This window comes from Galeopterus variegatus, unplaced genomic scaffold (assembly GCF_000696425.1).
Source record: "Galeopterus variegatus unplaced genomic scaffold, G_variegatus-3.0.2 Scaffold612, whole genome shotgun sequence".
In the NCBI taxonomy this organism is placed as follows: domain Eukaryota; kingdom Metazoa; phylum Chordata; class Mammalia; order Dermoptera; family Cynocephalidae; genus Galeopterus; species Galeopterus variegatus.
Genome location: NW_007726723.1, coordinates 339914 through 363447, shown reverse-complemented (window position 1 = coordinate 363447; position 23534 = coordinate 339914). Strand labels below are relative to the sequence as shown.

The window sequence follows — 23534 nt, the reverse complement described above, 5'->3', positions numbered from 1 at the left end:
TCCTTTTTTTTTTTTTTTTTTTTTAAATTTAAAAAAAAAAAAAAAAAAAAAAAGGAGCGTTTGGAATTTTCCTGCCCAAGTATCAATATTTCGGTCTGTATCGTTATATACCATGATCCCTGTGTTTAAGGACCGGAAATGTGAGATCTGTCTTTGGTAACCTGGGAAAATACTCCTATTTTTAGGAAATTAGAAGGAAACAATTTAAGATGCAGACATTCTGTTACCTTCTTTCTTTCTCCCTCCTGCACTTACGAACATTCAATTTCTGTGACTATTATTTTTTTTCTCAGAGCATTTTTTAAAAAATTGTTTTACTTTAGTTCCCTCCAATCTGGCTTGAATGAATGCCAGTAAAGCGGATTTTGTAATCAAGTCAGATTTTGAATATTTTAATGAGGAGTAAAGTAAAAGCAAACACTATCTTTGTCATGGTAACATCTGATCTTGTCACGTGTATATATGTAATTTCATCTTTATCTGGAAATAGACGGCTTCATAAAGTTTTATGCAGAGCAATTGAACTCAGAGCAATTTTTAATTAGTGGGAAGTTTAAAAAATATTAGTATGTACACATTAAAAACACCATTTTCAAATAACATTGAAATTAGAACCAGAAAATCTGTGTTGTAGTCCTTTTTTTCCAACAGATGATATGTGTGACCTTAGACAAGTCACTTCCTATACTCTGGTTTTCTTACTAATCAAGTACTTTAGATAAATGACCTCTGAGGTTTCTACCTACTCAATGATTCTGTGATTCAGGTTTCTGATACAGCTGGTTTTTATTTGGGTTTTTATTTTGACAGGTACATAAATAAAGGATAAAGTATTTTATGAAACGGTTCTTCAATCAAGTATAACATTTTGATGCTTGGCATCTAGACTCCTTTGTGCTCTCACTATGCCAGCAGCAACTGTAGATCATAGCCAAAGAATTTGTGAAGTTTGGGCTTGCAACCTAGATGAAGAGATGAAGAAAATTCGTCAAGTTATCCGAAAATATAATTACGTTGCTATGGTATGCCCATGACCAAATTTTTAAGATGCTTCTTATAAAAAGGGAAGAGGGATTTTTAAAGTCTTGAATTCAACTCTTCTGGTTGGTTTTTAGGGATTAATCACATTAAGAAAAATTTGTCAGTGCCCTCCTGCCAAAACCATCAGAACACACCTGTAATTTGATAGGTAGGATTTATTACTCATTGCAGAGGGAAACTGCATTGGGAACCATGGGGCATTGGAGTAAGAGAGTGTTAGAAGGGGCTTTAGGATTTCTGTCAGGTGGTTTTCGGAAGGGATTAAGGAAACAGCTTTGCTGTGGATTGAATGCTGTTAGGAAGCTGGGGTGATTCTGTGATTGGGTATGTTAATAAGTCTTAACAGGAATAAGAAGACAATAGTGTGAGGCTAAAACTGCAGAGAAGCATCAGTCGCTCATTTAGCCAGGATGGGAATAGTTGGTCATTTTTATGGTTTGGACAGTGTTTGGTTTTTTTGCTTGTTCAGACGTAATTACAGAGTGGCCTTGTCTGATAACTGAAGTTCTGTAAAATTTTTTATGTTCAGCAGGAGAACATTTGGGTCCAGCTATGAGTGTCAGGTCAGCTGCTAGCACTAAGGCTTAGCTGGTAGTACCAGATTGTACCAGGTGAGCTCCTAGATACCAGGAACCTCCTGAATATCTTTCTCAAACAAACAAACAAACAAACAAAAATCACATATCTCAGTGAAACATTGTTAGTTTGCAATTTTTCTTTAAATTATCACTGGCGCTCCATGAACACAGTGTTATTAAGCACCTCTGATTTTGCACATGCTATTCAGTCTGCCTAGATTGTCTACCCAGTTATTTTATTTTTTCTTTACAATTGTACTTTGTATATTTGTTGCAGCTTCTCTGTTGTTTTCTAGGTCCACTAGATTATTAGCTCCATAAAAAAAGAGGTCTTAGTCATCCTTTCTCCCCCGAACACCCAACATAACACATACTGTATCCAGTAAAGTGTTGAATTGGTTGTTGAATTTAGATAACTATTAGTTTCTTTACTGTTCATAGTGACTTGATAAATCGCTTTTGTTCTTAGCTAGCTCTAGTTTGAATTCTAATACTAATCTCATATATCATTTTCTCAGTATTTGTAGTACAAGCAAGTAAAATAAGTAAACTTTGGGGAGGGGAAGGTTGGTTGGTTAAAATATGAGTATTTGTGCATAATGTTTTATTTAATAAAGGTGTACTTACCCATAATTAGAATTGGAGTTATTGTCTTATCCAATGGAAATTCATAGTGATCATTCATTTCTCAGATGATGAGTGACAACACTAGAGCAGTGATAACCCTACAGGAATGAGGAAGCGGCATGCAATTCTTGACAACACGCCTACTGTGGACATAGAGAGAATACTGTTTTAGCCAAAGAAATTAGGAAACAAATGATGTTTTTCTTGGAAGATTTTAGTGTTGAGATAAACCTTGTCTCAGAGAAACAATTGGAAAGTACAGTGAATTTTTCATTCATTTTAACCAGGTCCTCAAGAAACTTGGTTTTAGCATTGAAATACTTTGAGCATAATTTCACATAACGTTTGGGGGACATGAATTTATAGTTTGCTTTTTCCCTTTTCTTGGCTATAGAATAAGTACTTGGTTGCATTTATCACATGTGTCCTATACATAGTAATTTTTTGGTATTGTATTTAAAGTACATATAGAATTTTGTGGTTTTAAGAAATAATGCTCTTTCTAGTTAAAAGTCACTTTGTGAACATGTAGAATATCACTTATAACAGGATTCTCTGACTTGCATCAAAAGTTGATTATTCTAGGAATTTGTGGATTGTGGTTGTGACTGTTTAGTAAATAATGAATCTTAAAACTATTTTACAGGACACCGAGTTTCCAGGTGTGGTTGCAAGACCCATTGGAGAATTCAGAAGCAATGCTGACTATCAGTACCAACTATTGCGGTGTAATGTAGACTTGTTAAAGATAATTCAGCTAGGACTGACATTTATGAATGAGCAAGGGGAATACCCTCCAGGAACTTCAACTTGGCAGTTTAATTTTAAATTTAATTTGACGTAAGTGAGAAATAAATATAGAACCTAAACTTTTTTTAGTTTAATTTTAGGAATTGATTTCTGTCAAGTATGGTAAAACTCTAAGTGAATTTGGTGTAGTTATCCTGGAAATATATAAAACCATAAAATTCTAAGAACTTAGGTTTCTTTTTTATTATGGGACAAAACAATTAGGATAATGAAGACTTTTAAATACTTTGATTTTTACAGATGTTATTTTTAAAATATGACTGCCACTTTTTTGGAATTTGTAAAACGGTATTGAAAATACTTCTTGGTTGACAAAATAATCTTACAACATTAGTTTTACTTTCAAACTTTTTGTGTGCAATTTGAAGTGTAGACCTTGTTGTGATATTTATCCTTTTTGTGAGATTTTTATTACAGTCATACTCCAGTTTGTGAGTAGAATACATGTCAAATTCAGTAAGACATTTCTTGGAAACTTGGGTGCATTTTCTTTCAAATCAGTGTTACATAATGGTTGTGTTTCCACATCAGTCCACAAAACCTCTCTTATTTACAGGAAAAACAATAGTGTCTTTGAACTTGGTGTTTTCAATATGTCAGTGTGAATTCTAACTCAAGCTCTGAGTCTAAACCCAGTTTCCTTAGTAATACTACTTCTATATAATTGGTAAAAGTAGTCTTGATAGCTGAGGGAAGATTAGAGTGTTTTGGGTCAAGAGCAGATTATTTGTGAACTGATTGTAAATTAAGGAAATAAAATGTTTAATATTGTAAGTATGTTGCAGTGTCCTATTTGACAACCTGTGTTTGTGTAATATGATCTAACATCTAATTTGAAAAATTATAAAAGAAGCTGTAGAACAATTAATGGTAGTGCCAATGTAAGAATTCTTTGCTCCTGTTCTTTGTTGAATAATGTACTGTGAAACACATAAAATCTAATGAAAAGCAGGGATAAAGCTTTTAGAGGGTAGTAGTGTAAGTGGTACAGTAGTATGACTTCTGTTTGGATTGTGTTTAGCCTGACTCTCTGATTTACTCTACTGGGTTTAATAATATACTCAGAACCTTATAAAGGGTAAAAAGTACTCAACTCCCTTAAGCTGATAACTTTTTATATGTACTACAGCTTTGGAACACTGTGAAAATTGCCTTCTATCCTTTTCTCAAATGATAACCCTTTTCTTTAATTAGTTCTTTACCATTTCATTTGTTCCATGTTCTTTTTTTTTTTTTTAAGCTAATCATTAGAACATTGTTTTTTTACTAAGATACTTTTGTGATCTCAGTACATGTGTAGGAGGTGACCTATCAGTGTCTCAGTTTTGGTAAAATTAGCAGTTTCCTTTTCTAGGAACATCTTTGTTTCAGTAACAATTGGAGATGATATGTCCATGAAATTCAAGGGGAATATTGATGTGGGGAAAAAACAACAACAACAACAAAAACCAATCTGTGGGCAGAATTCCAACAACAAGTCTAAGTGGTTGAGAATGAATTTGTTTAAAAAGTCATCAGTTTGGTGATTACATTAATTTTTGACATTTGAGAGAATCATTTTAATAGGGTATTAGAAATTATAGGGGACCTCAAATTCAATGGTAGCAGAAAAGAAGCTGATACTTCATTTAAGGAAAATGGTAAAAGAAGGAGGACGTACCATGAGTAGAAGGGACAGCAGAATCAAAGGAAGGGTGGTTTTTATTTTGTTTTACAGGTAATGTATGGGCATATTTGAAGGTTAAAGGGCAGTTTTAGGTAAGGAGTTGCAGACTGTTCAGGATAAGAATATATACTTGACAAGTCCTTTGAGAAGTGGTGTGGGATAGCATTTAAGGCATTGGTAACAATTAGGTTTGGTGACCAGGAGAGCTGTCTGTGAGCCTAAAAGAAAAAGGTCTTAAGAGAGATGGGTAGATGTAAAGGCAGGTATGTTGATCTGGTATTTCTTTGTACAGCAAGTTTGGAGTGAAGCCATATGCTGAGATAAACAGGGGAAGGATATTATTGGAAGCTTAGAGAAAGAGGTCTGAAACTTACCATCTTGTTCTAAGGAGACAATAAGATGATAAGTGTAAATAAAGATGGCAAACCAAGTCTAAGGACAAGCTGTAATTGAACCTGTGAATTTTTAATTATCCAGGTCTTTGCTGTTTTGATATAAATTTCTCCAGTTGTGCTTAAGAGCAAGAGTAGAAATTGTGGAAGAGGAATATTAAAACAATTGAAGTAAGAGACTTCATAGTAAGTTAAGGGAGTTTTTTGATATTCCAAAAAATGTTATTGGTGTAAAAGAAATGTAAGGTAGGAGAAGGATAATAGAGGAAGAGAGAAGCTAGAATGATTAAAACAAGAATGGATAAGTTTAATAATTTGAGACAAAGGTGACTGAAGAATTTATGGTGTCAGAAGAAAAGTGGAAGTCTTTGATATTGCAAAATGTCTTGTCATTCATTCACTGTGTTGACAGAATTCAGGAAGTGACTGTTTTGGTGCTGGCTGTTGGAGATGAGTATTAAGTAATGAACGGGAAGATACTTTCTTAGATATGAAATGGAAGTTGCTGAGGATTGTAATCAAAAGATTACACAGAGAGTGAGAATAAGTTTTAAAACCATGTAGAAAGTTGGACTTTGAGGAAGACAGTAGTGATTATAGACAAATGGTTTGGAACATCAAATTGTGAGAGTTAGAGGAAAGATACCAGGCAGTACCAAGACTAAAGAGAGTTGTGAATTTTCTTTCTTCCTGCCTACCATTCTTTCTGCCATTGAATTTGAGAATTGAATAATTTCTCAGGGAAAGATAGAAGGAATAAAGTTCTCTAGGAGAGTCAGTTTACTTAGGTGAGGAGATGGAATTTGAAAATAGATTTGCACCATTGGGGTGGAATCTTATATCCAGTGGAACAGTTAATTTCATGAAGAAAAAGATGAACAGATATTCTGCATATTGTGTTGGTAGAGATTCTTATAAACTCTTTATTTGGGCTAGTTGGCTGGCTTATTATCTAATATTTGTAGGAAAGTGCCCAGTAGAAAAAAACCTTGGTTAGAGGTTTGATGCCGTTAGTAGAAAAGTAACTTAGTGAATACCAATGCTTAGTACCTACAGTTGTATATGAAGGATGGCATATATTAAAATCCCTTGTGGTAAATGGCAAAGGCCATTATATATAGCCTAACATAATTGTTTAGCACACATAATCCTTTGAGAGTCTAGGTGGGTGGAATGAACTAGTAGGTGAGTAATGATAATAAATCAGGGTGTTTTTTTTTACCAGATTGTTCAGGCCTCACCTGTCATAAAACATTTTATCCCCAAGCAGTGTGTATTAGGAAGTGTAGACATTGCACCATAGCTTATTTTTGTAGACATCCTCTTTACAATCATTTCTCCTATTCATCTTCAAACTTGTGTAGGGTTGACTTCAAGGCAACAGGTTTTCTTCTCTTAGTAAACTACAGTTTTGTGTTTGAATCTATTTTATCAACTTGGGATGTACAGTATAAGTTGTAGTGTGTACAGTTGCTTTAGATGTAAGCTTTGATCAAGTAAAAATACTCTGAATTTAGGGGGGATGCTTATTTGAAGTTTTTAGTATCAGTTTAAATTCTGGATTTTTTTTTTTAAATGCACTTTTAATGATAGAACTTTTTTTTTTAACTTTAATGTGAAGAAATACAGATAACATAAAATGTACCATCTTAACCATTTTTAAGTGTACAGGTGAACATTGTTATGTATATTCACATTGTTGTGCCTCCAGTCTCCAGAACATTTTCATCTTGCAAAACCGAATCTCTATACCCATTAAACTGAAACTCTTCCATTTCTCCCTCCCCACCACCCCAGCAGCTACCTTCTGTCTCTTTGACTATTTTTTTTTTTTTTCCTTTTTTTGTCTTTTTTTCATGACCGGCAACGGATCGCAACCCTCAGTGTCACTCCCATACCGGACCAGGACCGGCAACGGGATCGCAGCCCTCAGTGTTGCGCCCGCACCTCGCTCAGCCAGTGAGTGACCGGTCTGTATGTGGGATCCGAACCCTCGGCGGGAGCGCTGCCGCGCTCCCAAGCAGCGCACTGTAGCAGTGCGCCACCAGGCCGGCCCCTCTTTGACTATTTTAAATAACTCATATAAGTGTATTCATACAGCATATGTCTTTTTATGAGAGGCTTATTTCACTTAGCTTAATGTCCTCAGGGTTTATCCATGTAGTAGAATGTGTCAGAATTTCCTTCCTTGTTCAGGTGATTAATATTTGGATTGCTTCTGCCTTTTGGCTCCTGTGAAAATGTTGCTATGATCATGGATGTACAAATCTGTCTTTGAAACTCTGCTGTCAATTCTTCTGCATATATACCCTGAAGTGAAATCACTGGGTCATATGGTAATTCTGTGTTAAATTTTTGGAGGCATTACCGTACTGTTTTCCATAGCAGTTGCACCGTTTTACATTCCCACCAACAGCGCACACAAATTCCAATTTCTCCACATCCTTGCCAACATTTGTTATTTTCTGTTTTTTTTAATAGCAGCTATCCTGATGGGTGTGAGGTGATATCTTATTGTGGTTTTGTTTTGCATTTCCCTAACGATTAATGATGTTGAGCATCTTTTATATGCTTATTGGGCATGTGTCTGTCTTCTTTGGAGAAATGTCTATTCAAGCCCTTTCCTGTTTTTTAATTGTTGTTTTTTGTTGTTGTTATTGAGTTAGAAGTTCTTTATATATTCTGGATATTAACCCCTTACCAGATATATGATTTGCAGATATTTCCTCCCATTCCATAAGTTGCTCTTGCTCCCTGTTGATTGTGTCCTTTGATACACAGAAGGATAGAACTTTTTATTGGGTTATTTTCCAAGTACAACATTTAAGGTTTTTTAAATAAAATGTAATGCTCTTAAATTTTCACTGAATTTACATTTCCGATTATCAGAATCTTGTCTTCACTGAACAGGGATAAAATAGATGTAGCATCAGTTATTCTCTGTATTTTTTAGTTTATCCTTATTCTGTTTTGAAGCTAGAAACTGGTTCATTTTAAAAGTTTTTCCTGGTTCTCTGCTAAAGGGTTTAAAGAGGATGAGTTATATGATGGTTATTCATGGAAAATCTTCTATTAGATCTGAGAGCATCTAATATGAGGATCTTAGTTAAAGGTGGTTTTTATAAGAGTTTTATTATCCTGACCTGGAATAGAAATTATCATGCATCTTGGTGTCCAAATACTTATTTGGTAACTACTTAGAGCTTTTGAGTTAGCAAAGATTATTTTGAAAATATTCTGCTTAAGAAAGGCCATCTATACCCTGGGTCAGAATTTTTTTTTTTAAACTGACTTTGGGATTTGTCTCCTAAATGATCTAATCTAAGTGTTTCAAAGACTTCTAAAATACTTGGCTCAAATGTCATTACCGTGAAATCCTAGAAGTTACATTGTAGAATGTATATTTAGTATGCCATTTTACCAAATTTATTTTAGTTATGGGGAGGATCTCTGTATTTATTTGTGTACATTATTTTTCTCGTTATATAAAAGTAATATATTTTTAAAGAAATTTGAAATATAGTTAAGCATAAAGGAGAATTAAAGAGTTATAATCTGATATCTTTTATATAAAAATAAAGTATCTGTTATTTCTTACTGAGCATCTTCTTTGTCCATATTGCATCTCTAAAATCTTTATGTGTTGTTTATAATATTTTTTTCATTGATTAGCTAGTATTTCTTTGTATGGTTTATTCTAGGACTGAAGTCAATTCATTATTGCTAAATGTTTTGATTATTTCTAATTTTTCAGTGTTACAAGCAGTAGTACAGTGGACTTCCTTTTAGTTAAATCTTCGAGTATTTCCATGAGTTTTATCCCTTATGATAAAAAACTGGAAATATAATTACTGAGTCAAAAGTTATTCAAAATGTAATATCCTCCTGATATAAAATTTAATAGTCTCATGATATTATCCTCCAGAAAGATTATAATAATTTATAGGTTCACTAGCAGTACATAAGATCTCAAAAGACAAATGGCCATTATAATGAGCATTTGCAAATTTCCCTTAATTTCCATAGTTCTAAAATGCCTCAGTGTTAGTTTGTATACTTTATACAAATCAAATATTTCATGTCATTAACATAATAGGAAAAGATTGGTTAAAGACATGTCATTGTCTGAATGTGATTTTTGAAAACTCATAGAAAGGAGAGGTTATAAGAAATTTAAATGCTGTCAGTTCTCATTTATCTAGAATGTAAATATTAAAAAAAGTTAGAATGAGTAAATAATGTAATTTTCTACTCCTTCCCCCCCACCCCCCTTTTGCAGTAGACAGGTAGGGGCAATCGATAAAGATTTAGCCCAGTCTTGGACACTTTTTCCACCTTTAGTATTTTAAATAATAACTAATTTTTTTTAATGTTGATGTACAATATGCATATAGAAAAGCATGCATATCAGATGTTCAGTTCACCGTTTTGTTTTTTTTTACAAGTGTGACGTCTTGAAACTAGCAGTCTGATTGAGGCATAGAACTCCCTTTTCACTAATGTTCATTTTAATAACTCAACCAAATTTTTTTTAAAAGGGAAAACAAAAAAATTGATTATTTTATGAACATAGAGGACAAATTTTAAAATGTATTTTTATAGGGTGTATTATATTTTATAGTTTTAAATATTGGTAAATCATTTTTTGGAGACATCGCTGAACAAACTAAAAATATATAAAGTGAAAATCCTATTTCCCAACCAAACACAATAGTGTTTTAAATTGTTAATGTTCTTCAGCCAGCTTCTATTTTCCTACTCTCTTTAGGATTCCTCAAATTCAAAACTTTTTTACAACCATTCCCTCCATTCACCTTGAATCTCTTTTTTATTTCTACTGTGCTGTATTATACATTTGGTATTTTTAAATTCTACAAAGTTATTCCATGGCATATTCCTTTGATTTTGATATGAAGGTCATCATACCTGAATTAGCTTCATTCTTTTCCTTAGTTACAATTCTTAATTGTATATAGCTTTATGTGATGTTTGATGATAATGGTGATGATGGAGTTGTGAGGAATAGCTGTAGGTCAAAGTAACCATGTACTGATTTATGTATTTTGTGCCAGGCACTGTGGTAAGTGCTTTGAAATCCTTTTTAATGGTTTTTTTTTTTTTTTTTTTTCCGAAAATCTGTAAGACACTTGGACCTCTCAGTATAAATCTTCATCCACTGTTTAGGTTATTTTATTAGAAGTAGAGACCTAAATCCAAAGATTTGAATATTTTTAATCTTCATTTATTTAAGCAAAGGATGTGGAAATTTTCAAGGTTCTTGATATTTTTTTTTTTTTTTTTTGTCTTTTTCCGTGTCCGGCAACGGATCGCAACCCTCAGTGTTGCCCCCGCGCCTCGCTCAGCCAGTGAGCGGGAACCGGTCTGTATGTGGGATCCGAACCCTCGGGCAGGAGCGCCGCCGCGCTTCCCAAGCGGCGCACTTATCCAGTGCGCCACCGGGCCGGCCCCTCTTGATATGTTTTATATGCACACACGTATACAGGTCGAGCATTCCTAATCTGAAAATCAGAAATCCTCCAAAATCTGAAACTTTTTGAGTGCCAACATTGTGCTCTAAAGGATATGCTCATTGGAGCATTTTTGATTTTCAGATTAAATATGCTCCACTGGTATGTATTCTACAAATATTCCATAATCTGAAAAAGTCTAAAATTCAAAACATTCTGGTCCTGAATATTTCAGGTAAGGAATATCCAGCTTGTATATACATATTGAGAAAGAGAGATGGAGATGGGATTAAGGTTGTTTTCTGGAAAGTTATGCTCATTTACAGCTTGATGAAAGTTATTGTCTTGTTTCATCCATCCAAATATTAGCATTTTTGAAAAGTTTGCTATTTTGACTTGTGAGAATGTTTTGTTTTTATTTGCCCCCCCCCCCTTTTTTTGATAACTAGTGAAGTTGCTAATTTTTTTCAAGTTTACAAATCATTTTCTTTTCTCTTGTTGTCTTTCATAGCCTTTGCAGATTTTGGGGGCATCTTTCTGTTCTTAATGGCTTGAGTTCATTGAAGATTAAGTTTATTAATCATCTGTTTATTTGTGGCAATCTGTATTCCAGTTTATTTGCCTTTTAATTATGATTTTCAGCATAAGTTTAAATATATCTTTAAAGATAGTTCATATCTTTAAGAAGGCTAATTTTATTTATAAAGAGAAGTGTATGAGTGTAAGCAACTTGTTGAAAAATTACTTTATAAACCCTTTGATGGATGTCTGTGTGTTGAGCCAAGGACTAGTTTGAGGTTGGAGAATTTCCAAATTGTAAAAGTTTTAACCCATGTGTTTAGAAATGTGAATTCATATAGTAGGCTAAGTTTATATTTATGGAAAGAGCTAATATCAATGCATTAACTGACTTTAGTGTACCTAGTTGAGTTAGTTTCTGTTGTAGGGTATCATCTGAGAAAGATAGCCACGCGTCTGTTTTTTGGAAAGCCTTTTATAGAGCTTTGTATATGGTTTTTGTTCATGTTCAGTTGTTACAACTAGATATTTTGCTACCTTAAACTTTAGTAATTAATTAAACTTTAGGGTTGGTAGAGATCCCATTATTGCTCATTACTTTTATGAACAGATTGAATCATAAAAGTAATTCTTAAATGAGGGTACTTCAAAAAGTTTGTGAAAAGATGCAATTAAAAAATAATATGAGTCTTTCCCTGAACTTTTTGAAGACCCTTCATATTTTGATTGACCAATATTTTAATTACTTTTTTGAGGTTAGCATATATTTTAATATTATTTTCCTTCATTTGCTAGGATTTTTGTGGATAGGGAAGGCAGAGTGGAAAGGTTTAAAAACTTGAAATGGATACTGTTGGATGGGGTCAGTCTATTGATGTGGAGAATTGAGTTAACAATTGTGAAGTTTTTCTTATTGTAGGAAGTTTTTTTCATCCTATTTGGTGATTTAGCCTACGTGCATGGGGTTCCCAACTTTCTTTATCTTATGATTTGGTTATTGCAAAGCATGAGATTGGTTCCAAATTATAAAATATTCAGTCCCATGAAATTTAGATGAAAGTACATGAATTTATCTGAATTGAGCTATGTGAACTATGCAGAAAAAAAGGAATATTTTATACACATATCTTTGTTTACAAACTTACTTGATTTTAAAATACCTCAGGTACTCATTCAGGGGATTTGTACTCTCTCCTGGAGATTGTGATTCAATAGGTCTGGGACTTCAGTGGGCTCTGGAAATCCATATTTTTGGTAAGCTCTCTGGGTGATTGTTGTCATTGGGCTAATTTGGGAAGTACTTAACTAAATAATGAAACACTGTTCTACCTCATTCATGTATTTGAACAAAATATACAAAAATCATTTCCATTTTGAAGTTTACATTCTGATTGGGAGAGAGATGACAAACTAAAATAAAAGTAAATTGAGCATATGGCCAAGAATAATGTAAGCCTGGAGAAGAATCTGTTATACATTTGGTTGGTTATAGTTGCTAAAGCATGCCTAAATGTGAACATAGGGACCTGATGAATGAGATTTTCTCTAATTTTTTAAGGTACGTATTTTCAGGATAGCAAAGCCAATAATACCTATTGTTTAAATGAAAAGACTTTTATGGTATTGGGTTTATTCAGAAATTTTCCCTAAAAGATTTTCCAGGGGAAATTTTGACTTAAAGTGATTGTTGCAATTCCCCTCTGTTTTTAAATATTTCAGTTGTTAGCTTTGTTATTTTTCAGACATTTAGAAGCAAGTTGATTTCTAGAGAATACTTGTTGGCCCAAGTGAAATATTCCTTTTGGTTTAGTTTTGCTACAGCTTTTCACTGAAATTTCTTTTGCTAAATGGTAGAACCAGTATTATCGCAATTTAAAAAGCAAAAGAATAGTTAAATGGCAAATTCACAAAGTACTTTTTCACTTATTCTCAAAAATATATCTGCATTTTGATAGCTTTTAATTTAATATTTGAATATTTGAATACCCATGTATTTGTGCTTGGAAATTAGAGATGGTTTTCTTTTTGTTGTAAGTGAAATCTTGAAAGATTGGCTTATTTAGATTTCCTGGCTTGATTTTAGAAGGCAATCTTCTAGGCTTAGGATTCTTAGAAGAAATTATTGTTGTTATAGCAGAGTCCTTAATTTTAAATAGTTTACTGCTTTTTGGAGCCATTTGAATGGCTTATAATTTGTGAGAGGAGGAATCTCCTTTTTGTTTATGATGGAATGTAGTTTAACTCAGCCACATGAAATGTTTTCCACTTGGTCTCCTTCCTGGTGCTACTGTAAACATGGGAGATGGGCTAGACCCTCACAGCTGTGGCTGCAGCGCCACCTGGCAGCATTAAAACGGCTGCCGGGACTGAGAGCCCCTGAAAGGAACGTGGTTATCACTTTGTGGTGGTAGCCCCTGGTGAGTAGAAGACCATTTTTTCAGACCAAGTTAAATTTATTTAACATGTGAAAAGTTAACGAAATTGAATTTATAGTAAAGACTAAAATCCTTACCGTTGGACTGTTTGAACACTGTTCTAAAAAACTGACCCTTATGTTTAAATTGTATTTTCCTTACATATATGTAAAGCCTTGGAATAGCTGGATCCTATTCTGTCCTCTGTCTTGTTACTGGCACTGTAGTTGAAGATGTGAGTGGAAGAAAAACTGTCTGAAATAATGTCACTTTTCAATGTTGTCTTTCTCTTTCTCCTGCCAGGGAGGACATGTATGCCCAGGACTCTATAGAGCTACTAACAACATCTGGTATCCAGTTTAAAAAGCACGAGGAGGAAGGAATTGAGACCCAGTACTTCGCAGAACTTCTTATGACTTCAGGAGTGGTCCTTTGTGAAGGGGTCAAATGGTTGTCATTTCATAGGTAAAAAGATTGCATTGAAAATGGCATTGGTGGTTCAGTTTCCTACCTGCTTCACACTTGCTTGGGTCACTATATCAGCATTTTCAGGCTTCTAGAAAGAATTTACTGTCATATCTGTCTCCTAAACTCTTATGAGACTAATGTTGGTCTGCTGAAAGGTTATTTTGTGATATGGTATCCATTTTAGTCTGTGAGAGGCAGTGTCACATAATGGAAAGAGTATACACGGGCCGGCCTGGTGGCGCACTTGGTAGAGTGCGGTGCTTGAGAGTGCGGCAGCGCTCCCGCCGAGGGTTCGGTTCCCATATAGAGACCGGTCCGCTCACTGGTTGAGCGCGGTGCGGGCGCGACACTGAGGGTTGTGATCCCGTTGCCGGTCGCAGTACGGGCGCGACACCGAGGGTTGCGATCCCGTTACCGGTACCGGTCACGAAAAAAGACAAAAAGGGAAAAAAAAAAGAAAGAGTATACACTAGAAAAACAAAAAGACCCTGGTTTAAATCCAGCAATGCCATTTGGAATCAGTGCTACCTAGGATTATTTAATATTTCTAAGCCTTGGTTTTTATGTTCTACAAGGGAAACCATTCATTTAAAAAGTATTGAGTATTTCCCATATACCAGGCACTGTGGTAAGACTCTTGAAATTAATCCGAACGAAACAGGCTAAACTCCCTGTCCTTGTGGAATTTACGTTCAGGTGGGGGTAGGCAGAAAATTATTTTAAATGATGAAATTTACATTGTGGTTGGTAGTGATAAGTGCTACTGAGAAAAATGAAACAGCAAAGAGAATGCTAGAGGTGGGTGTGTGGGTGGATTTTAATTTTTTAAAATAGAGTGATAGGAAAGGCATTCCTTAGAAAAAATATCTTGCAGACTCGTTAATGGTCAGTAGTAACATATATAAAGCATCTAACAAAGTGCTTTATATAGTAAATTCTCAATAAGTGGTTTTAATTATTATTATGAAATAAAACTAGATCATTTAAGAGAATTTTTAGAGAGGAAATTAGTTTCGTTTTGTAAAAATAGACTTCCAAATATGAGAAACAGTTTTCCTATCTAAGTAAACTGCACTGGCAATTCAAGGACTAAAAGTGACCTAGGGAACAGTTTTATTTTGCCTTTTATGTTTTTAAAAAGCATTGTGTAACCCTTATACTTGATCCACATCACACATTTTTTTTAAATGAGTCCCTTATATGCTTTGGGGTTTCTACCTCTCGCCTGTGGAATGAGCATAGAGGACTATTCATGTAGTAAACTCTAATGTAGTAAAGTACTTCCTGAATTGGAGGCACTGAACCTGCTAATTCTCACCTATTGTCTTTTCTCTCTTCTTCACTTGAACCTGTACCTCAGGAGATACAACTCAAGACTTTGTTCATTTAAGGAGCATTTTTTGAGTTCTTTTTGCTTTCCTAGTCATGATGATACAAAAGAACTGAAAACTATTGTCTTGTCCTTTTACTGTGTCTCGTATATGGCGTGTTCTTCCATTTAAAAAACACTCTGAGTAAATACTATGTCCTAGATACCGGCATATTAAGATGTACAAAAACAGACAGTGTTCATGTTGACTTGGAGTTTAAAATCTAGATTAGACTCTGGTATATTTGAATATTTATCAAGATGTAAGATTTTATTCTACTAAATATCATTAACTATTTTCTTCATATTCTAATCTATTTCTGTTACATAAAGAATAGTTTAAGAGATTTATAAATTCTAAACTCTAATATAGTCTTACTAGTAGCAAGCAATGCCATATTGACTTATACTTTAGGTAGCCAGCCAAGTTACTTCCTTGTCAGCTAACAGAAATTTTTAAAAGTTTCTGTTCTTTATGGCTTATACCTTGCTATTCTTTAATGGTCTGCATTGGTAAAGTGCTTTTTTTCTCCATTTAAAATTAAAAGTAAAATTTTGAGCATTAAATAGAAATTTTATTTTGTATCTCTCCAAAAGATGGCTTGACAGCATCTTTCATCAAATGTTTATTGCATTTCAACTGTGTGCAAAGAAAAAAAAGATATTTTTAAAATGTGATTCCTGCCCTTTAAACCAGTAGAAAAAAACAGTCCGTGGACTTTAAAGGGTAGTACACTACAAGAAAATTCGTGCAACGTCAGGAATCTCAGGCAGCTGGGCTCTTCAGGGAAGGCCTTCTGTCAGAGGTCCTTGAAGGACAGGTAGACAAGGGAGAGGGATATATAACCGGCAGGGAAATGTAGGGTAATAGAAAGCTGTGGAAAAGGCCAAATGATAGGGTTAGGAGATCTTGATTTGAGAGTGTGAGAGTTTGTGTTTGATTATCTAGGGTAGTAGTCTTCAGTCTTTACTATGTTCACTTCTTTCATTTTCAGTATTCCCATTAATAATGTCTCTTGGGGAGCCATACTGAGATAGGAACAGAATTGTGAGGGCAGAGAGTATTAATTAATGTAGTTACTGGAGGGAAGTGAAAATAGTTGTTAGGTACTTACTTACTTGGACTTTTGAAGTATTTGATTGCCTTATGTAAAAGATAGGAAGATTTGCATTATTTTTGCCTTCTGGGTGCCTGTTCTCATGCTACCTTTTGATATTTTTGGCCAAGTTTCCGCTCATCTTTATTTCTTCACTTCCATAGTTATTTAAATTTTTTTGAGACATTTATGAGCAGTTTGATACTCTTCTTAGTGTTCTGTATTCAAGCATCAGCAAAATAGTATTGTAGTGGCTTGTTGGTGGTATAAATGTGTATATTGATATCTTTGAATGTTAAAGTGACAAGTTCTTAGCACCGTCTGTAAAATGACAGCATTTTCTCATTACAGTTGCAAATACATTTTCTCTGTTCTTGAGTGTACTTTTTTTGGTCAATTCCTTTTGCTTATGGAGTGACTTGTTTGGATTCTGTATCAGAATAATGTTTTTTTTGGGCCGGCCTGGTGGCACACTGGAGAGTGCGCCGCTTGGGAGCGCGGCGGCGCTCCCGCCGAGGGTTCAGATCCCATGTGGAGACCGGTTCCCGCTCACTGGCTGAGCGCAGTGTGGGTGCAACACCAAGGGTTGCGATCCCGTTGCTGGTCCCCAGTACGGGCGTGACACCGACGGTTGCGATCCCGTTACCGGTCAGTAAAAAAGACAAAAAAAAGGGAAAAAAAAAAAGAATAATGTTTTTTTCATCTCTTTAGTTTTTATGTGTCCCACTTCTGTATTCTTTTAACTCTTTTATAGTGGTTATGACTTTGGCTACTTAATCAAAATCCTGACCAACTCTAACTTACCTGAAGAAGAACTTGACTTCTTTGAGATCCTTCGGTTATTTTTTCCTGTTATTTATGATGTGAAGTACCTCATGAAGAGCTGCAAAAATCTCAAGGTAAGTTTTCTGGTGACATTATCTACAGTCAGCACACTATTCAGACCTAGTCATTGACCTAAGATCCTAGGCTGGTGTGTTGTTTTAAACCATTTTTTTGAGTTTTGTATTAAATGCAGTCATATAATCTGGTCATGTGATGCTTTTTCTTGCATACATAGTAATTTATGGGAAATCTGTTTTTAAAGCTTCAATATATCTTGGCAGAGTAAGTTTTGAACAAAATTCAAGCTAAGGGTCAGATTTTTGCCATTGCTTGCCAGAGTGAAAATGATGAACCAGAGCAGAAATGTGAAGACTGACTAGTATGGCTGTCCTGTGCACAGAAGTGCAAGTTCTCACTCTCCCAGTGCACACAGAATCTAGCCATCTGAGGTAAAATCTGAGGTGGCCAGCGACGTGCAGATGTATTCAGTAGTATGGCAAAAAGAATTTTCCCCTTCAGTTTATCTTGGCTAGAGATTATTTTGTCAGTTTGAGTCATAGGATAATGTTCATAGGAGTAAATGACATAACCAAAAGATTTTTTTTTTCCTGGCCAAAAGATGTCAGCCTGTTAGGGATAAGTGATGTAGTAAATATGTAGGTCCCACCTAGACAGGAGCTTTCATTCTAACCCTGCTTGACATGTGTGTAATAATTTTTTACTTCTGAACATTAATTCCTTCAAAAGGAAAGTTTCTTTGATATGGAAAAGTTCTCCTTCACTTTGAGAACAAATTCACCTGTGGTAGAGCAGACCCCTGGGAATATAATGGTTTTATTTTTTTTAAGTGTATGTATTTTAAAAAAGAAACAAAAACACATTTAAGTAATGTGGTTGCTTTATAGAATGTGCATTCTCTCTTTCTTCAGTGAAACCAACGTTGATCAAGTTTTCTCCTTACCAGGTTTTATTTATTTATTTATTTATTGTCTTTTTCCTGACTGGTAAGGGGATTGCAACCCTTGGTGTGGTGTCACCCACATCGCGCTCAGCCAGTGAGCGCACCGGCCATTCCTATATAGGATCTGAACCCGCGGTGGGAGCGTCGCTGTGCTCCCAGCGCCGCACTCTCCCGAGTGCGCCATGGGCTCGGCCCTCCTTACCAGGTTTTATTTATTTATTCATTTATTGTCTCTTTCCTGACTGGTAAGGGGATTGCAACCCTTCGTGTGGTGTCACCCACATCGCGCTCAGCCAGTGAGCGCACCGGCCATTCCTATATAGGATCTGAACCCGCGGTGGGAGCGTCGCTGTGCTCCCAGCGCCGCACTCTCCCGAGTGCGCCATGGGCTCGGCCCTCCTTACCAGGTTTTAGAAGTGCAAGTAAAATTACACTTTTAAGAGATAGTAAGGACTTTAAGGGCTTTGCTTTTAAGCAGAAAAAAACATAGGAATTGAATAAGGAAACTTTTGCTTTTAACAAATGAACTGGAAATTTTAAGAGAAGCAGTTTTTTGGCTAAAGTTTGTTTACCACTAATACAAGATATGATCAGCACATAACTGGGGATATTTTTAAGATTACTTTGTAGCACCTGAGAGCAGCAGAATTGTACATGTTTTGAGGAGACTTTGAGCAAGAGGAGTTGCAGTAGGATATCCTTACTACTCTAAAAACTCGGCCCATCCCTGAATGTATAACATACTGAGAATCCAAGGGCTACATGTTTTAATCTGGCTTTGGAAATGTTTTTTACAATTGACATGCATGTACAGTGACAGTTTTCAGTAACAGAAGGTCAAATTATTGCTCATTATGTGTATGTTATTGGGAAATTTCTAAGTATATAAGATATTCTGAAGATGTCCTGAGTGAGCTGCTGTGTTAAAATTTAGGTTAATGACAAAGGTGCTTTTTGACCTATAGTCAAGCATACTGTTCTGTTCTATTTTGTTCTCCTAAGCAGCTGCTTATGATACCTAATCTTCATCATATTTTTAGCATAGAAGCAACTGCAGTGCAAAGCCCTGTCTCGAGCTGTGGTCCAGAGAAGGGCTAGTTTGCTAGTAGAGGCATTAACAAATTAGAGAGGGATTTCTTTTTGTTAGTGATATTTGTTTCTTTCTTCCCCTACCATTCTCCCCTCTCTTTATTCTCTCCCTGCCTCTTTTCCTTCTTTCTTTCCTTCTCTCCTTAATTCTCTTTCGCTTACTTTCTTTCACTCTCATATTTACCTGTCACATGCCTTAAAACATACGATGATACATTTTCCGAATTAGGATCTTATTTTCTGTTAAATTACAAACTTCTCCCTTATTCAACAAATAAATTTGTAATTCACATTCTGTTTTTTTCCCTTATCTTCATAAGGTTTGTCTTTACTTACTAAAGTTCATTCATATTTTGGTCAGTGTCTAAGTTTGTAATTTGTGAATTCAGGCATTGCAGTGTTTCCTTTCTTTGACCTGCAATTTTTATTCCTTCTAGGGTGGATTACAGGAAGTTGCTGAACAGTTAGAGCTGGAACGAATAGGACCACAGCATCAGGCAGGATCTGATTCATTGCTCACAGGGATGGCCTTTTTCAAAATGAGAGAAGTATGAAGACATTAGTGTCTTTTTCTCAGTTCTTAGGTTGAGAACATTAAATATCTTAAGATAAAAGTTTTTGGGCAATAAATACCTACTAAGTGAAATATAATTTAGAGGTACCATATAAGTCATATCCACCACACTTGACTCAGAGTGTTCAAAAAGAAGTCACCTTGAAATGTAGTTCAAAAGGAAATGGAAGAATAAGTTCTTCATAGAATAAAAAATTAAAAAATTAAAAAAACCTTAGGAATCACGTAAGTCCAACCATATTACTTGCTTAGGTGACGAACAGGCCAGAAGCTAGTAACTTTTATCCAGGGTCAAGCACATTACTAGTGAGAGAACTCAAGTTCTTTCTGTAGACTGTGTCAGTGCTGCTTCTGCCAAGTCAAGGAATCCATACGTTAGGTTCCCCTAGTGTGGCCTTCTGTTAGGCTTTAAACTGGTGGTAAAAACATTATTTGCTCCTGCCATTCTTCACTGCAGATTGAAGATTTTGTAGAGTAGGACTCATACTTTTTCTTTTACTAGATTGAGTCTTACAAAGGGGTTTTGAATTCTGAAGGAGTAAATAAACCTGGAGTAGCAATTCAATCAAAAACCATTCTGGGTAGATTTTCCTTAAGTGGCAAAAGGCAGAGATCAGTTCCTCACATATAAAAAAGTATGACAGAATGAAATTTAACGAACTCAAGTTTACTGTTAGGTTATCTAATTAAGTGATATATACAGGTATATCTCACTGTAGGTAAACACAAAAGAAAATCAGCTGTGTAAAAACAAATAGGATGGACTTTGCCTATAAAAAAGTTTTCCTTTTTGCAAAATAATTGCTCTGGAATTCTTTTGACTATATATTCTCTTAGACATTAAAGAATTGACAGGAAATTTAAAACTTTTCGTAGAAATATATTAATATTAAAAAGCATTAAAACTGTTTTGCCAAGTAGTACTGATCTGAACAATCTTCTGATTGATTCAGAAGTGATTTGGACTGTCCGTTCAGAAGAAGTAAATATTTTGTACTACTTCTCAGTGCTTCTTTAGAGTATTACAACAACTTTTTGGATTTTTCAGGTTTATATTTTAAAAGTGCCTTACTGGTTTAGTTGTGGATTTCTACACTAATTCATTATCTTTATTTTTCTTGGCTTCTTCAAGGACAGTAATCTAGTGTAAATGTTCAGTTTTTTCTGACCATGACATGTTTAGGGTTTGATTATTTTTAGCCAGTTCAGCCTTGCACATAGATTCAAAGCAACTTTTAAACATAAACATTTTTTTCTGCCATCATTGGTTATTTTCATTCATTCTTACTGTTGAGTATTGTTAAATTAATGGAATAAAAATGTCTACCATTTTTCCATGATTACAAATTCACATAAAAGTGGTCTACATGTTAATGAGGAATACATGCATTTATATGTTTTTTTGTAGTCTTTTACTTTGGTTTCTTTCGAGCTCTGTACTAATTGAGGACATCAGTCTTATTCATTGAACTTAAATGTGTGGCCTCAAAGGAACACCATAGAAAAGAGCTGTCATAGTTAATGAATAGTCAGTACTTACATTGCTGTAATCTAAATTGTAAGTGGTACCTTTTGGTTAAAATTGTCTTTTTTTTCCTTCAAAATTCCTTTTTAGATGTTCTTTGAAGATCATATTGATGATGCCAAATATTGTGGTCATTTGTATGGCCTTGGTTCTGGTTCATCCTATGTGCAGAATGGCACAGGGAATGCATATGAAGAGGAAGCCAACAAGCAGTCATGACATGAAATATTTCTTTTATTTTTATTTTATTTGAGCTACACACATGCTTGTATATAGGTTTTATCTCTGGTTGAATTCCTTGGACAATAGACAGTACCTTTTATTTCCCTTTTATAGCCCATTTTATTTTCTGCCTTTCAGTAGTAAGTATGACCATTCCTATCTCAGATCTTAATAAATAGAAATGCATTCAGGTTAAATTTGGCCTTAATTTAATATACTTCTTAGCAAGCGTGTGTGACAGAGAGTGGGGAAAGCTACACATCATATTGAATATTTTGATAAACTTCACCCATGTAAGTTTGGTTCGTTTTTCCCCTTTCCTAAATTAACTAGCACTGACTATAATTTATTTCCCTGTTTCATGTCTCTCCCTTCATTCTGCAAGAGTTTTAGCTATTTGAGATTGTGGACCATCAATTTTGCACTTTAGAGAGTGATTCTGAATCAAATCCTCTGTTTTATCAGAAATTTGGTTTTTCTTGCTCTTAGCTGGAAAAATAACTATCTGCCAACTTTCTACAGTATTTACTTGTTTTTGACCCATAGAATAAATATAGCACATTCATTGTGCAAATTGTTGATTCAGCAAGACTAACAAAAAAAGACAAGAAACTACTGAGGAGCTTAGTAACTGCTGTTTGTGTGCGTAGTGTTTAATCTTCCAGGCACATCTGTGTCTGTCAGTTTCTAATTGGCATGTGTAGGCTGCTCTGTGAAGAATTTTCAAACCAGCTTTACACCCTTCAGGAAAAATTCCTTGTGATTGGTTATTTAGTATCTGCCAGGAAATTGGTATTCAAGATGTTAAAGCTACAGTTGTTTTATGATAGCACACTTCCCTTGATCTGCTTTTTATTCAACATCACTGTTTACCCTTATTTTTTTTTTATTTTATAGCCATACTTATGATGCTGTTGATTTGTTGATTATACAAATCAATTTCATTAAAATCCAAAGATAACAAGTTTTTAGGTATATTTTGTACCAAATTAAAAGACAAAAATTGTGCTTTCATAGTTGCTACAAAGATAAATAATGGAGACATTTGGTGCAAAACAACAACAAACAAAATATATATATATATATAGCTAATAAAATTACCTGAGGCGTGTAATGCTTGTTTATTTTTTTGTGTATATCTTTGCAATCTATTTTATATATATTGACAAAAGAGACTGTGAAATATTTAGCCATGCAGAATATGTGACCAGACCAGAGCATGTGTAGGAAGACTCTTTGGTAATCATTAATTCCACCCTGAAATGATGGGAATACAAGTTATCGTGTGTTATCTACACTTCAATTGGTAATATTAGCAAATCTCCAAATGTTAGCCACATTGGTTTGTTTCCCTTGTATATTCTTATTCATGATATTACAATGCTGTAACTGGGTGGTCCTTTTTAAACAAAACGTTATTTGCAAAACAGAGGGTATTATTTGTTTTTAAAGCTTTTGTAAATAAAGGCTTCAGAAATGTTTTCTTATATATGTTGATGACTGGTGACTTTGTTTTAGAAATATTTATTTGGGAGATACTGTTTTATTTGGAGAACTGAACAGAACTTAGAATTTCTTCATTAACAATAGGTGATTATTACTCTTTTAATTGAAAAATAAATCTGAGCCTTCTGCATTTCAACAGTGTTGGCTTATTCGTGCTCTTTATGAGTACCTCAACTAGATAATTGTGAACTGATTTCTGTTTCTTCTTTCCAGGAACAGATTTATTCTAAAAGACTTACAAAGTAAATACAGTTGTTATGATTTACTGTGGCTTCATTTTAAAGGCAGACAATGAACCAAGTTTCTAATTGGTTTCTTTTCATTTTGATCTTCACCTCCTTAAAAAAAAATTGTAAAAGATTGCCTTTTTTGTAGCCACATAG

General features: G+C 34.6%; 1 protein-coding gene across 3 annotated transcripts in view; it reads left to right on the top strand.

Annotated features, from left to right (window-relative positions):
* CNOT7 (CCR4-NOT transcription complex, subunit 7) overlaps positions 1-23281 on the top strand; it is a 24449-nt gene extending 1168 nt beyond the window's left edge. For 2 of the 3 annotated variants that reach the window (XM_008570541.1, XM_008570542.1), the window contains exons 2-7: positions 811-1022; positions 2893-3086; positions 13819-13980; positions 17204-17348; positions 19762-19872; positions 21514-23281. In XM_008570541.1, coding sequence (XP_008568763.1) covers positions 906-1022; positions 2893-3086; positions 13819-13980; positions 17204-17348; positions 19762-19872; positions 21514-21642 — 858 coding nt within the window. In that variant the 5' untranslated portion in view covers positions 811-905 and the 3' untranslated portion in view covers positions 21643-23281. The remainder of the gene's footprint in view (positions 1-810; positions 1023-2892; positions 3087-13818; positions 13981-17203; positions 17349-19761; positions 19873-21513) is intronic. The other variant, XM_008570543.1, reaches the window with a different exon arrangement.
* The last annotated feature ends 253 nt before the right edge of the window (positions 23282-23534 follow it).